Here is a 13,910-nt window from a genome sequence, read left to right as displayed (position 1 = left end):
GTTTACAGTATTCAAAACTGAGTCATTGGGAGTTCATATTGTGTGGATTTCTTTGGTAATTACGGTAGCATTCATTGTCAGAATATAAAGATTCTGTTATCATACCCAGACTAGATTCAGTGATCTCGATAATAGTTTGTTAGCCTAGCCGTTAATGTTGTCATTCAGTATGGTATGTTGACTAGGGCTGTGTTCATAATGACGGTGAGGCAAGTAGAAACATTCATTATTTCTTGGTTACAACACCGTATAGAATTTAAGTCTTATTTCTGTGGTAATCATTATCAGAGATTGTACCCACTCTTACATCACATCTGTATTATTAATATGTACAGGAGCTTTAGATGTTACAAGTGTAACCTGATTCATTTGTTGCCTTTGCACCATCCCAGGCATACGTACACAAAAGTGTGATGGAGGAGCTGAAGAGGATCATTGATGACAGTGAGATCACCAAGGAAGATGATGCATTGTGGCCACCTCCTGACAGAGTTGGCAGACAGGTTTGTGATTTCATCACTAACACCATCCACCAGATTATTTTGTGTGTTTCTTTCCAGTTGTGCTATAGTAAGTATGTAGTTCTACAGGCTTCCTTTGTACAGTGCCCACTGCACCCAGAAAGAGTTTTCTTTCTTCAGGGAAAAAAAATGAAAAAAACAGTGCTGGTGTACACCATATTCTATGTCACTCTCAGGTTTTCTAATCTCATTTTAAAAAGTTTTTTGCTATGATCCTATAGTGTGTTTGTTCTAAAAATTGTATCTTCATACTGTCCGTGTTATGATCTGTTACTATTTGAACTTGGTCACAAATTTTGATACTAGTGTTTTGGCAGGGCGGTCTGTCCGACTAGAGCACCGTCCCAATGTTATTCATTTTAGGGGAAACACTGCTACATATAGATACAGCTCCCCACCTTTTGTTATTGGACATCGTTATTTGATAGCATTTCCACTGTGGATCAGATTTCAGTGTCAACACTGCACTGTTTTAAATTAACTGCACTGATGAACTAAAAATGTTGTTGTAGCACACAGAGTAACTTTCTGGTATTTGTCCTAATATTCACAGGAACTGGAAATCGTCATTGGTGATGAACACATTTCATTCACAACTTCCAAAATAGGTTCCCTGATTGATGTCAACCAGTCAAAGTGAGTACTATATTTAAGAGTTAAAACAGACACTGTATATTTATTACTGATAAAAGGGCATCACTTTAAAAATGTCACTGTTTCAGGGATCCTGAAGGTCTTCGCGTGTTCTACTACCTGGTGCAAGATCTGAAATGTCTCGTCTTCAGTCTCATCGGTCTACACTTCAAGATCAAGCCCATCTAAAATGTGTATTTTGCTCATTTAATTGCTTTTGCTAATGTTTCTGTTGTTGAACTAACGCATTTGTACATTTGCTTTTGGTGGAACTGTTTTTTATTTTAAATAAAGGGTGAGAAAATCTGTGTTGCCTGAGATTCTTGTCTTAAGTTATAAGTTACTGTTTTAAGTTACTACAAGTGTTCTTTGCTGGTATCAACACCAAGGCTTAGGTTTCAATGATAATTGTATAGTCTGTAATCACGTATACTACCATTTTAGTAAACTAGGGATTTTAAATAGGAAGATGTTCTTGCAACAAAAGCGTTTATGAAATTATTTAGCAAATAACCAAATTGAGTTTTATTCAGAATACATTCAACCACACAAATAAAGCTGTAAATGATGACGACAAATTAAATAAAAGGTATTACTGACATAGGTAATTAATTTAAACCACAGCACTGAAATTCACATATAGAAGGCACAACATCTGCACTACATCTGCTAAGACTACCTGCATGAATTTTGTGACCTGTACTCAGATTCTTGGCTGACACTGTTACTTAAGTAAGTCTAAAACAAAAAACTGAACATGTCACATGATTCTATGATACTGTTATGACAGCTATCTAGCTGTTACAATTCAATCACAAACTTGGAAGGCCAGTAGTTTAAATAATCATTTCTACATTATTTGAGGTGTGATGTAGTTCTTCAATATACCATAATGTTGTGTCCACAGTTCAAGGCTGGGATAAAAAAAATCTTATCTTTTAGTTACATTGGAATTTCTGATTCATTTCACATCAATTTTGATACAATGATAACTTGTTAACACCACAAGTAGATGACCAAGTCAATTCAAAGTATACCTTTAATATCCCAACCTCTGTGTCCAGTACCATTCATTTTCTGAATAACATTAAACTGAGGCACTGTGATTCTCATTTTATTCTCCTGTAGTATCTTTGTAGTATCTTTGCACAGAAATGTTTATCAACTAACCAGAAGCTGGGAATGATGACTGCCTTCACCTTCACTGTATCTTTTATTCTCTGTGACAAACACTGTTGTTAACTGAGTGGCTTTCCCTCCAGGACTGTGAAAATATCCTCTAAAGACTTGTGGACACACTGCAGGAATTCATGGACATTGCGAGCTGGGTAGCTGGACACGTTACAGCCGATCCAGTCATCATGGACACCATAGCCGACGCCAAACCCGTCAGGCACCACGGGGGCAAAGCCACCGAGGCTCACGGCTGGGCTGGTGAGGGTGCTGGTGGAGAGGATGTTGTGGTTGATAGCCGCGTAAGCGGGGTCAGTGTACAGGCTGTGCAGAGCTTGGCCCTTTGAGTTGGCCAAGTATCGCAGGGCAAAGAGATGTCGGTCAAAACCTTGGCCTGATGAGAGAAATAAAAAGTTGTGAGTATATGAGAGTGGACACCACTGCTGTGTCCCAGTTTCAGGTTTAAAGTCACTGCAAAGTAAGAAACTATAGTAAATTAAAATTAAAATCAGTCAGCAGTGCATAGAAAGAAAAATGTTGGATTTTTGAGTGTGTTATTGAAATGCATTACTCCTTTTTAAATGCGCTAAGGTGGAGGAGCTGCCTACAGCTGGAAAAAACTGATACTGAATGGTGGTGAAAGCCCCAGGAACACATAAAGGCAGCGTCTGAAGTCACAGTATCACTGTTTTTGCGTGGTCCATGTCATCATTTCCTGTTGATTTCTTGTATATCAACCAGTGCATATGATATCAAGTTAGTAGGTTTTATGTATTTGGGACCCAGTCCTTGTTCATGGTGTCCATGATGTTTTCTCAATTAGCTTCTTACTAAATTTATATGTGACAGGGTCCTATATGACACACTGTCGTCAGTCAAAGTTAGCATGATTTAGGTCATTTCACATCAACAATTGTATGTATTTGCTTTGCCTGTGCTTTTCTCACTGGCTTAAAGAGTGTAGGCCTCAGGTGATATATCTCAACTGAGGCCTACATTAGTTTGGCTCATAGAGCATACATATCTCTTGAGTTGTGGATCCATTCCTGACCTAGTTAGCCTGGGCTGCCTAGCATCTTGACTTGCATATAAAATCACCATCAGGAATGGAGAAATATGTTAAAGTGTAATGACTGCGAGTAAAACATGTCAATTCTCTATCTGTGGGACAGCCTAAATAATTCATGTCATTATGATTAAAATATATGTAAATATGTCTTATACACACCCATAGCTGCTTCCTTGGTGAGCTGCCCATGATACTTCGAGCATTCATTGAGCATGCCCCGTAGCTGCTCCACACTGTGCTGTCCCGGCTGGCAAACAAAGGCATGTGAACATTGTTTGGTGTGTATGGTAGCTGGTCGGATTGTCTCTGTGCGACCATGCTTGAATGCTGCAGTGCTACATGATTCATATGTGGCCACTGTCTCTCCGTACTGCCTCAGGAAGCCCATCTGAAAGGCCAGTTGGGATATCGCATCTGGACTCAACTTGCTCTTCTTTAACTGTTCCTTCCCACCCCTTTTGAACTCCATGGCGTCGATGGTGAGTTTTGACACGGCTGAATCAAAGTTCTCCTTGGCTTTTTTGATACCAGCCTCCAGCTCGCTGTCCAGTTTGAACTGCAGTCTGTGCACAGCGGAGGCTGAATCCACAGCAGCAGCAGCAGAGCCTGGATGTACCAAAGGCTGCTCTGTTGTGTCTTTGAAGATCTCATTCTGAAAGCGGAGCACAGCTACACCATCGCCCCAGGAGTGCTCAAAATTAATGGCCGCCTGTCCGTCTTTGGTGAGAATGATGCTGAAGGACTTGTCGTACCAGCGGTTACAGCCGTCGCCGTGCAGCATGTTGTGGGAGATGTGAATGTGATCTCGCATGCTTTCATCATCCAGGCAGAGACAGAAAAGAGCGCTGTCGACAAGCTGTAAATTCTCTGCGTTCCCAGCAGCTGACAGCTTGTCCCTCAGCCCAGCCCACACATCCCTGTTCTCACTGGTCAGCACACCAACAGGAAAGGCAGGTGCTGGTGTCGGGTCAGACAAAATGTATTTCAAGTGGGACTGGATCTCTGCGGGCTTCACTAAATTCCCATCCCTGTCCACGATGTCAAATGCATAGATATTGCCTTTTCTCATAACCAGAAGATGTCGCCCTTTCTCATCAGTGAAGAGCTCATCTCGCCCACGCTTGGGAATGCGAGTTGAGTTGAAGAGACGAAAGTACTGAGACATGTCCAGGGGGTAAGCGTTCACCATGTAGGCTCCATACCATGACAGAGAGGATGGGACCCAGCGGATTAACTTTTTGAAGCCATCTGTGTCGCTCTTTGCCGGGTTTAAATGGAAAACCTCCGGCTCCAGTAATCCAGCTCGCAGCGTTTTCATGAAGCGCACCGCTGAGCACACCATATTAGTTGCCCGTACAAGCTGGTCATTGTACTGAGTCTGAGGGTCAGGATTGAAGGACATGAAGGGGTTGAAGTTCAGCACCACTGAGTCACGTGCAGACAGGTACATATCAAACCATGGCCCTGAAATAAAAGTAATTCAAGAGGATACATTAGTACTTGTGTGAATTTTAGAAATGATTCAATTTCAGGTTGATAATCATTAGAATGGCACAGTCACCTGAAATGTAGCTTGTGTGCTTATTGTTTTTATCCTGGGCTATCAGTTCCTCATGCAACTGTTTCCCCACACTGCTTTGGAAATCCTGTGCAAGTTTCTCTGTGGCTCTGAGGACACAAAGAAAAGATTTTTGAAAGACTTGAAGCGTTAGTACTGTCCATTAATGAAAAGGGTTGATTTCCTTGCTAGAACATACCTGAACTGGTCATCATCCAACAGAGGCCTCTGGGCAGCTAAATACCTCCTGATAGTATCCTCCAATTTTGGTATGGGAAGCCTAAACAATTCACAAAATAACCAGAAGATACAATTCAGTCTTTCAGCAGTCCAGTAACTACACCACTGATCAATATCACTACAATGTTGAGTAATTGAAAATCCAGTCCATTTAATACAATTTTATGTCTTTTTTGCCAAAGAATGAAGAAATGTTTGACCAATGTAACTATAATGAAAGGTCCAACTGCAACAGAATTCAGTGCAACCTTGATTAATCAGATTCCATTCTTTTACTTTTTCAATATTCTGTACATCTGCCTTTACTTTTCATAAAAGATTCAAAGCTTGTCCCCGTATGATCTCATCTGAATTTATTTTGGTTTCATCTGATGCATAAAGCTTGTGCTGTCAGTGTTCATCAGGCCTCTCTTTGTGTTCTTTGGCAAAGTTTAACCTTGCAGTTTTGTGTCATTTGATGATCAGTGGTCCTCTTCTTGCACACTGTCTGCAGAGGCTGACCTCATGCAACATCCTTTGCAAGGTGCCATAAATAGTGAATTATGTGTGGCATTTTAAGGAGAACCACTGCACACTCTGTTGGTAGTATGGCTCTTCCTGTACCTCTCAACCACTGCTGCAATGTTCATGTTCACGTTCAGTAGCTTATTGATGCTCTTGTACCCTCTCCAATTTTTAGTCTAACAACACAGTTTCTTGCTTGTTCAGGCACTTCCTTACCATGTGGAGCCAAAGTGTATTAGACACAACCCAGGCCAACACTGAGGAAGCTGTGGTGGTCACAGGTTATTTTATAACTTTGTTCATTTGGGTTAACCTCAACTGGAAAACATAGGTGTGACCGCTTCCCTTGCAGTGAGGTTGTACTTAAAGGCCTGTATTTTCAATGTAGTCTATGCAAACTGTTAGTTCTTAATTATATGTAAAATCAAACAATTTACACTTTAGATTAGGAATACTGTATGGGCACACAGTTTTGAATAATTTAACATTTTAGTGATCAGGACTCAGTTTTGTTGTATACTGTACAGTAGATGTCAGTAGATGGCAGACATGTCACCGCCCCCTAGTGGTCATCGACATCAAGTCAATTGTGCACTTTCACCTACATTCATAAGAGTTTAATGGAGTCACCTACTTTAACTTGAAACACCTTGCTACACTCACCTGACTTTTCCAAGGTGGTTTAATTACATGTTAAATCAAATTTTTGTTGTGTTAAAACCATGTGATTGGTTAATATGGAAAAACTACCTGAGAAAGTCCATAGTTAGTTCCTTACCTAGGTAAACTCTTCTGGTAATGCATCGATGGAACCACACTTTCATGCAAATATTCGGTTGAAGACGCTTTTTTGCTGCTGTAGTTTCGCTTATTGACGCCAAGTGCAACAGTCCTCAAATTAATTACACTTCCAGATTTTCTTAGAGAAGAAATGCATTGCACTGAAAGCAGACTGGCCATTGTACTCGTTGTTACCAAAGTGAATACCTGATGTGGTTTTATCGCACCGGATAGTTGAAGCTAATGGATATAATAATTAACTAATGAGACGTCCGTGTCCCAGCTGTCACCATAGGTAAATACTGCAGCTAGCGAATATTAGCAACTAGCATTAGCTGACAAATTTCCTTATGTTTTCGAAGCAGTCGACGACAATTAGCATGTGTTAAACCATCGAGTAATCGCCCGTTCACATAGAAAAAATCCACTCCAGACCTACTGCAAGCACAGTGAAATGAAAGAAGCAAAAAGAAGCAGCGGGTATAGGACCAAATGACAACAGGAAGTTTAACCGGCAATACTTGTCACGTGACTTTGGCTTCTTCTGAGAGGGGCAAATATTAAGAGCTCTTTGGCTCTTTGGGAAGTTGAGTCCAGTTCCACGGAATGTAGTACTGTTAGGGCACAAACAACAGACAGTAATACCGTATTTTCTTATTTGTGAACCGTGGATGAATGTTTCCTATGTCACTGCAGTAATTTCAATCTTGAATTAAAAATATTTTGGTGGTACAACTCAAATATTATAATAGTAAAAGTAGATCAAACTAGAATAAACTAGCCTGCAGTAAAAAACACTGATAAGTTCAACCATTAAATCAGTCATGAGGATACATGATACAATATTAGGTTACAACAGATATATTTACATATGTCAGCAAATAAGTAGCAAGAAATTGCAGAATAGAAATGCCAAAGATATGCTTAAGGTAATTTATAAATAGTGTCCATGACATCATTTGTCTAGAGAGAAATGACTAATTTATTCTTCAACAGTGAAATGCCCTACTCCCTACAAACTTTGGTATATATATATTACAATATAAGGCATTCTTATATGAGGTTAATATTATGTGTTAATTTAAAAAATATTAGCTCATATATTGCTTTTTTCTTTTTTGTTGAAAGTTTTACATATTTTACACAAAGTAAACAGTCTGACTTCTGTGTAGCATTACTATCATTATATAGGTCAAACTTGTGTTTTTTATTGCATGTGAGACTTTAAAAACATGCTTAACTGAATATTATTATAACTCATACTTCATTGTGATTCAAAATATAGGCCACAAAAAACAACTGCCATTCTGATAGTACACATTATCATCCCTCAGAAATTAAGTGTGCACAGAGGCAGGCAGCTCCCTATGTAATAAATATCTCAGTTGAGTTTATATTAATGTAACAATTATATAATAGAATACAATAGACTTTATTGTCACTGTACAGTTTAGTACAACAAAACTGTGGGTGCTCCACAAAGACAAACTACAGTGCACTATAGGAGAAAGTATATACAATAAGAAATACAAAACGTACACAAATAATACAATAATATAAATAATAATTTTGATTTCAGGTATTATCCAATAGGCCAGCGAATGTAAAATCTCAGGAATACAGTGTAACAAAAAGCAGGATTAGAACATTGTTTATTGCACAGTGCAGACAAAAGAGAACTTGACCCATTAATTTCCAACATGTGGTCTGACCAGCAGAGTGCAGTGTTCTCCTGATTAGCAGCTGTTCTGGGCTTCACCAAGTTGACTTGCAGGGCAACATGGCCTGGTTCCCGTGACTTAACAAGCATTCAACCTATCATTTGTGATGGGTGAGGGAGTGATCAAGCCAGTGTGAGCTGGGTCCTGGGACTTGAGCCCTCCCCTACACACCAGCCTCTGTCGCTATCTGAACCCCCCCCGGCTGTACAAAAGCATTGAGGGTGATAGTTCACCACTTCCATTAGACTGATGAGATTTTCTGATGTTTGCTTCCACTCATGCTGTCTACATTAAATGCAGTGTCATTTGCTGATCTGACCTCTTTACATAGCCTGCAGTATGGGAACAACAGCGTTCTGCAAATTTGAATTATCTCTTATGTAGCTGTCTGATTGTATGACACCCTGCAGTGTATCTTTGATCAGTAATCAGCAAAACTGTCATGCAAATGTTGACACACTTAATCTCTCTCTATAACACTGTCTCATTTCTCTGTGACTGTCATGTTTATATTGAAGGTACCATAGCCCAGACTTAGTTAGAAGGCTAAAGGATACCTTATCAACACTAACAATCAGTCTGTATGTGTGTGTTTGGAATAGAAATGTGCAGAAACAGGCGAAGAACATAAGATGAGGATCCTCTTCTACTCCTTCATGAAATGTGACTGTATCATTTATAGTGATTCCACAAAACATTCTAGTGATATTGTGGTAATAATTTACAGGTTCATGTTTATGTATTTGTTATTTGTCTGTAATGATAGATGTATTTGATAGGACATGTGCTGATCAGCTCTGGATTTGCAAAGATTAGACTGAAAACCAGGATAGCCACGCAGATGTGATGTTACACATGTCACTTCTAAAGACAGATAACCATCCCATTTTCACTTCAGCATTTTTGAAGGGGGGCTACCATGCTGTATATAGCCATGGGTAATGCAGCTTATACACTATAATGCATGAGCTTTGTTTTCATAAAAAAGCTATGTTCAAATTTTTTGGCTCACATGATCATAGAAATTAAATTACTGGTTTAAGCTACTTCACTAGAAATAATGTACATGTTTTGGTTTTTTTTATTCTTACTGTTTGCTGTACTGCTTTTCCCAAAGTGCCAGACTGCTACTGGCGTTAAATTCTGCACAGTGTGTATATCAGTGAAACTCGTGGTGTAATCCACCACAATAATCATAGTCTGCATCGTTTTCTTTTTCTTTAAAAAAAAAAAAAAAAATCTGTGCTGTTGGTGTTTATTGTGATGTATGACTGTGATGGATTACACAAGCCAAGGAAGTCTGAGGAGTTTACTCGTTTGGAAATCAGTGTAAACCAATGGCTGTGGTGTGATTTACAGTATAGTGTATTTATTAAATGTAGGTAGTCAGTGTATGGGCTAAAACCCGTGAAACCACGGTAGCCCTGTGATCCTTATAATAAATCTTTCAAACTGAGAGCTTACAGGTTACTCACTACGTAATATAATGTAGGGAAATTATATGTCAGGTTATGAGGACATGGGCTATCTGACATCGACATGTCGAGTCTGAAGATCCGGGAAAGTAGGAAGAAACAAGGAAGTGTAGTTAGCAAACAGCAGGCAAAGTACAAGCTAACCTAAATCAGTAGGTCTGTTGCGCTGTTAAACCTTTGTCACTGTCTGTTCACCTAACGTTATATCAAAATGCCTGAAAGACAGGTACCACGGTAAGAATGCTAAACTTTGTACGGTAAAATTGTGATAATGTGAGCCATATTGTCTTTTTAAAAAATAATTCATTGAGGTCACCCCTATTCCGGTTAACATCAACGTTACAACGACTTAACTTCGAAATATCAAACATGTTTAAGTATGCTGATGTTACTTAGCGCTATAATGTTGTCTCTTTGATACTTAACCACAAGGCTTTAGCTAGCGTGCTACCCCGATGTTGGTTCCAATATAATTAGCACAACCGTGATATTTTAGCACCTTCAGGTCCCCCTGGTCTACGTTTTCAAGCACTTACGTACTATAAACATTTAAACAATGGTTTATAAGATACCACAGGGCAGGTGTAAGCCGATACATGGACACATGAACTGATTATTAGTGAAGAGTGTTATGAATTCCCCGAGACATATTGTAGCGTTGTTTTAGTATAACTGTGTTTTGGGTTGTTATTCATCATCTGTTCATGCACCAACCTTTGCACATTAACAAACACACCACTATCAGCACAGTCGTGTTTTGCCACTTTGTTGTCCATTGCAAACAGGTGCATAAAGATGGTGACATAGTGGATTTATCTGTAAGTTGTTGTTAAGATGTTTGGATACACCGTTTGTGACACATGCAGTGTAGAAGCCACAGTTTTACTCTTTTTTTGAAAGTGATAACTGAGTGGACCCTGTGTCACGCCGGAGTGTGTGAATAGAGGATGGTATTCATAGTTGGTGTTATATATATCAATATCAAAAACAATATGAAGTTGACAAGGGCGAACCAGTCTGTGGGGTGAACACACATTGAGCCCCAGTGGTTAGAGTCACACAAAAGAGTAAATATGGTGTTACAGAATCAATAACAATTATATTCAAATAAACATAAATTTAAATATTTGATCAGGAATTGTGAATATATTATGAATATATTTGGCAACATATACATTTCTCCACAGTGGTGTCAGCTTTTTCACTTGCCGGTAACCATACTTTCTCATTTCTCTTCCCCTTGCCTCCACCATGTCAAGGATTCACGCAATTAACACTAGTGCAAGTGATGGACTGGAGGGGTTCAAGGCACATGCTGTGTTCCAGGAAATCAACAAAAAGCTTCAGGAGGTGATTACATACCTTACAATATGAAACAATATTTGTCATTGCAGACCTGTGGCTTTATATTATTCTCACATTTTACATTTTACTGGTGAAAACTATGAGACATGTCAGTACCTCTTTAAAAAGAATGCTTGTAGATTTTGTTGAATCAATTGGTGTGACTCAGGAGGTACGATCCCCAGCTCCTCTAGATTGCCCCCAATGTAGGATGATTAGAGGGCATTTTGTGTGTGTGTGTGTGTATATATATATATATATATATATATATATATATACATATACATATATATATGTATGTATATATAGTGTGTGAATGTGATTTGTAGTGTGAGGCAGTTTGAGCGGTCAATACGAGCTATATTAGTGCTGACCATTTACCATTTCCTATAAGGATACATTTATCTAGTCAGTTATATTCAGTGTTTTTATGGCTGTGCCATACTGCTCCAACTTTAGCCTCATGGTGGCACTTTTGGATCAGTTCCCAAACTGTCATTTCATAGCACAAATATAATTTCAAGCTTATGTTGACTCAATCAGACAAATGGTTTTGTCCAAAAGTCCATGTTTTTAAGCAGTTACCTCTGTGTGACCCCAATCGTACCATATTCATCTCAAACATTGCTGCAGTGCTGTCTATGTAATGAATGAAATTTGTCAGCAATGAGAAATGGCAACAGGGAAGCCGACTGGAGCCTGGATAGAGACATGGTTTAGTGTGATATATCTCAGGGAACTGATCAGACAAACAGATTTAAAATTTTGGATGAGAAGCTTGGCTTTACAGAGAGACTTACTTGTCCCACTTTTGTATTTCCATATTAATTGAGAGGGAAGTGGATTTTTCTTATGTCAAATCCCATTTTATCAGGCAGAGTTTCCCAACTGTCTTAACTTCTTGTGTTTTCCATAAACACTGACTTAAAAGAGTAAAGTAACCAGAGGAAGAGCATTAGCCTAAAACAGCTTTCCTGTATAGCCTGCAGATTTAATGGTGCCTTGTCAAGTTTTCTTGTGATAAAAGTTTCTGTTTATATTCTGTTTACACAGAGTATTGCTCACCAAATGCATTGTGTACATCCTTAAGTCTGACAAACACATTTAATTTCAGTCTTCATAAAACATCTGCAAATCAAGGAATTAGGAATTAGGAATTAACCCTAATGACCCAACTGGCAAATTTTGCATCAGAAATCAGAACTTACTTGTATGTTTCTTCAGTGGTAACTGGAGGTAAATATTCATAGATATGTTTAGCCTTACATAAAAAGATGTTCTCTCTAACAGCAGATCATGCCTCACAATAACTCTCATTTCATGCATTGTCATGCATGGCAGGACTCAGGTGTAGCCCACAGCTAACTGACTGACTCTGTGGCTGTTTTCATCATCTAAAACATGGAAACTGTTGGGTTGAAGCCTTTTCACCATCTGTTTTCTGTCATTACTGAGACTGAAAATAATCCATAAACATGGTTCCTATATCCCTTAACCACTGACACTCTTCTCCATGCATTCATATACAGATATTTACCATGTACTGAAAACACATTGTTACACAAATCTGAAAGGATTATGTGCAGGATTTCTGAGTAGCCTAACCTATCCTGAACAACAATGTAAAAACAAGAATCTAGCTGAGAAATGTACTGATTATGCCATGAGCTTGTAAAAATAGGTGATGAAAACTGAATTCACAAGTATTGTAGATACTGCCCGGTTTATAGTGTGTAAAAGATCTATGTGTACTTTAAACAGGATGGAGAGCAGTTTGTGAAAAAGATTGGGGGAGTGTTTGCCTTCAAAGTGAAGGATGGCCCGAATGGACAGGAGGCAACTTGGTTTGTGGATGTGAAGAATGGCAAAGGCTGTGTTCACAATGATACAGGTAAGAAAACTCAATGGCCTAAAAACATTCTCACAAGACAGTGGAAACCTATAGAGGCATGTAATGATGTTAATATTTAACTGTGTGTAAATTCAGTTTGAAGTTCAAGGCCTGCACAGACTGTTTGTCTGCTTCATGAGTTTATGAGACTTTTACATCTCTTTTTACCTTCATACCCTCAAATACCAGAAAATAAATATTTTTGTTTCTATGTTTGACTTAAATGTGGCTCTTATGTTCCTGCTTTGCAGCTAAGAAAGCAGACTGCACCATTTCCATGTCAGATTCAGATTTGTTGGCCTTAATGACTGGGAAGATGAACCCACAGACTGTGAGTATTCACCCATGGTGTGATTTTAGCGGACTCATTTCCAGGTAGCACTGATAATGATTCTAGTGAGTGTGTAGATGTCCTCCGGTCATCTCTCCTGCATCTTTTACGCACCACACCTGTTTTTGCTGGAGCAGCTCAGGTCTCTGGAATGTGAAATTCACCAATGAAAATACACAAATGCCTATGTTTATTTGACTCTAAATTAATATTTATGTGTTTGTTTATTACTGAAGGAGAGGTTCACATTTTTTCAAGTCCATCATTAAACAAAAGCCACAAGTTCAGCCAAAACAAATGTTAGGTTTCAGCAGTGAGACAAACCAAGAAGGTAATTTTGTATGAAAAACTGTCACCTCATACTGCTGAATCAAATTAGCTTCAGCTGAACTTAAGTGTATGTGTTAGGGCTGCCCCATGAACTTTAAAGATTCACATCAGCGGAGTGGTGGGCTCGTGTCTGACGACTGCTCCGATGCTCTCTGCTCAAGTGCTGAAATGTTAGTGAAGTCGACTGATCTACTTTTGAACTAGATGCAAGTAAAACCTCTTCCACTGTGCTTTGGCTGATGAAGGCTGTCAACAGGAAAGACTCTGTGGCGCACCAGGATTTTTTACTGAACTATGAACAGGAGGCACACTTTATATTTCTGGGTGTTGACAGTGTTGA

The 13,910-nt window shown here is 39.0% G+C and overlaps 3 protein-coding genes across 3 annotated transcripts; 2 read left to right on the top strand and 1 right to left on the bottom strand.

Moving 5' to 3' along the window:
- Positions 1-365: 365 nt before the first annotated feature.
- LOC108901682 (protein mago nashi homolog) lies at positions 366-1,460 on the top strand. Its single transcript, XM_018703247.2, has 3 exons — positions 366-503; positions 1,075-1,157; positions 1,244-1,460. Exons 1-3 carry the CDS (start codon positions 414-416, stop codon positions 1,341-1,343), a joined length of 273 nt encoding a protein of 90 aa, XP_018558763.2. The 5' UTR covers positions 366-413; the 3' UTR covers positions 1,344-1,460.
- Positions 1,461-1,652: 192 nt separating this feature from the next.
- Positions 1,653-7,001, bottom strand: LOC108901685 (carnitine O-palmitoyltransferase 2, mitochondrial). Its single transcript, XM_018703249.2, has 5 exons — positions 6,477-7,001; positions 5,154-5,234; positions 4,958-5,064; positions 3,556-4,860; positions 1,653-2,721 (listed from the first exon to the last, which is right to left on the bottom strand). Exons 1-5 carry the CDS (start codon positions 6,656-6,658, stop codon positions 2,393-2,395), a joined length of 2,004 nt encoding a protein of 667 aa, XP_018558765.1. The 5' UTR covers positions 6,659-7,001; the 3' UTR covers positions 1,653-2,392.
- A 2,738-nt stretch (positions 7,002-9,739) lies between these two features.
- LOC108901684 (sterol carrier protein 2) lies at positions 9,740-13,314 on the top strand. Its single transcript, XM_018703248.2, has 4 exons — positions 9,740-9,908; positions 10,934-11,024; positions 12,780-12,909; positions 13,161-13,314. The coding sequence occupies exons 1-4, from the start codon at positions 9,886-9,888 to the stop codon at positions 13,286-13,288; spliced, it is 372 nt and encodes a 123-aa protein (XP_018558764.1). The 5' UTR covers positions 9,740-9,885; the 3' UTR covers positions 13,289-13,314.
- Positions 13,315-13,910: the final 596 nt, after the last annotated feature.

This window comes from Lates calcarifer, unplaced genomic scaffold, assembly GCF_001640805.2.
Source record: "Lates calcarifer isolate ASB-BC8 unplaced genomic scaffold, TLL_Latcal_v3 _unitig_4658_quiver_1089, whole genome shotgun sequence".
Classification (NCBI taxonomy): Eukaryota; Metazoa; Chordata; class Actinopteri; family Centropomidae; genus Lates; species Lates calcarifer.
This window is presented reverse-complemented; position numbering and strand designations above follow the sequence as displayed.

What these genes read in the sequence shown, in the direction of transcription:
- LOC108901682 (XM_018703247.2), top strand. Translation starts at nt 414, where the DNA reads ATGGAGGAGCTGAAGAGGATCATTGATGACAGTGAGATCACCAAGGAA. An exon ending in CTGACAGAGTTGGCAGACAG is followed by an intron (nt 504 to 1,074) that starts GTTTGTGATTTC and finishes TAATATTCACAG; the next exon opens with GAACTGGAAATCGTCATTGG. An exon ending in ATTGATGTCAACCAGTCAAA is followed by an intron (nt 1,158 to 1,243) that starts GTGAGTACTATA and finishes TCACTGTTTCAG; the next exon opens with GGATCCTGAAGGTCTTCGCG.
- LOC108901685 (XM_018703249.2), bottom strand. Translation starts at nt 6,658, where the DNA reads ATGGCCAGTCTGCTTTCAGTGCAATGCATTTCTTCTCTAAGAAAATCT. An exon ending in TTGGATGATGACCAGTTCAG is followed by an intron (nt 5,065 to 5,153) that starts GTATGTTCTAGC and finishes TTGTGTCCTCAG; the next exon opens with AGCCACAGAGAAACTTGCAC. An exon ending in GCACACAAGCTACATTTCAG is followed by an intron (nt 4,861 to 4,957) that starts GTGACTGTGCCA and finishes CTTTTATTTCAG; the next exon opens with GGCCATGGTTTGATATGTAC.
- LOC108901684 (XM_018703248.2), top strand. Translation starts at nt 9,886, where the DNA reads ATGCCTGAAAGACAGGTACCACG. An exon ending in CCTGAAAGACAGGTACCACG is followed by an intron (nt 9,909 to 10,933) that starts GTAAGAATGCTA and finishes CACCATGTCAAG; the next exon opens with GATTCACGCAATTAACACTA. An exon ending in TCAACAAAAAGCTTCAGGAG is followed by an intron (nt 11,025 to 12,779) that starts GTGATTACATAC and finishes TACTTTAAACAG; the next exon opens with GATGGAGAGCAGTTTGTGAA.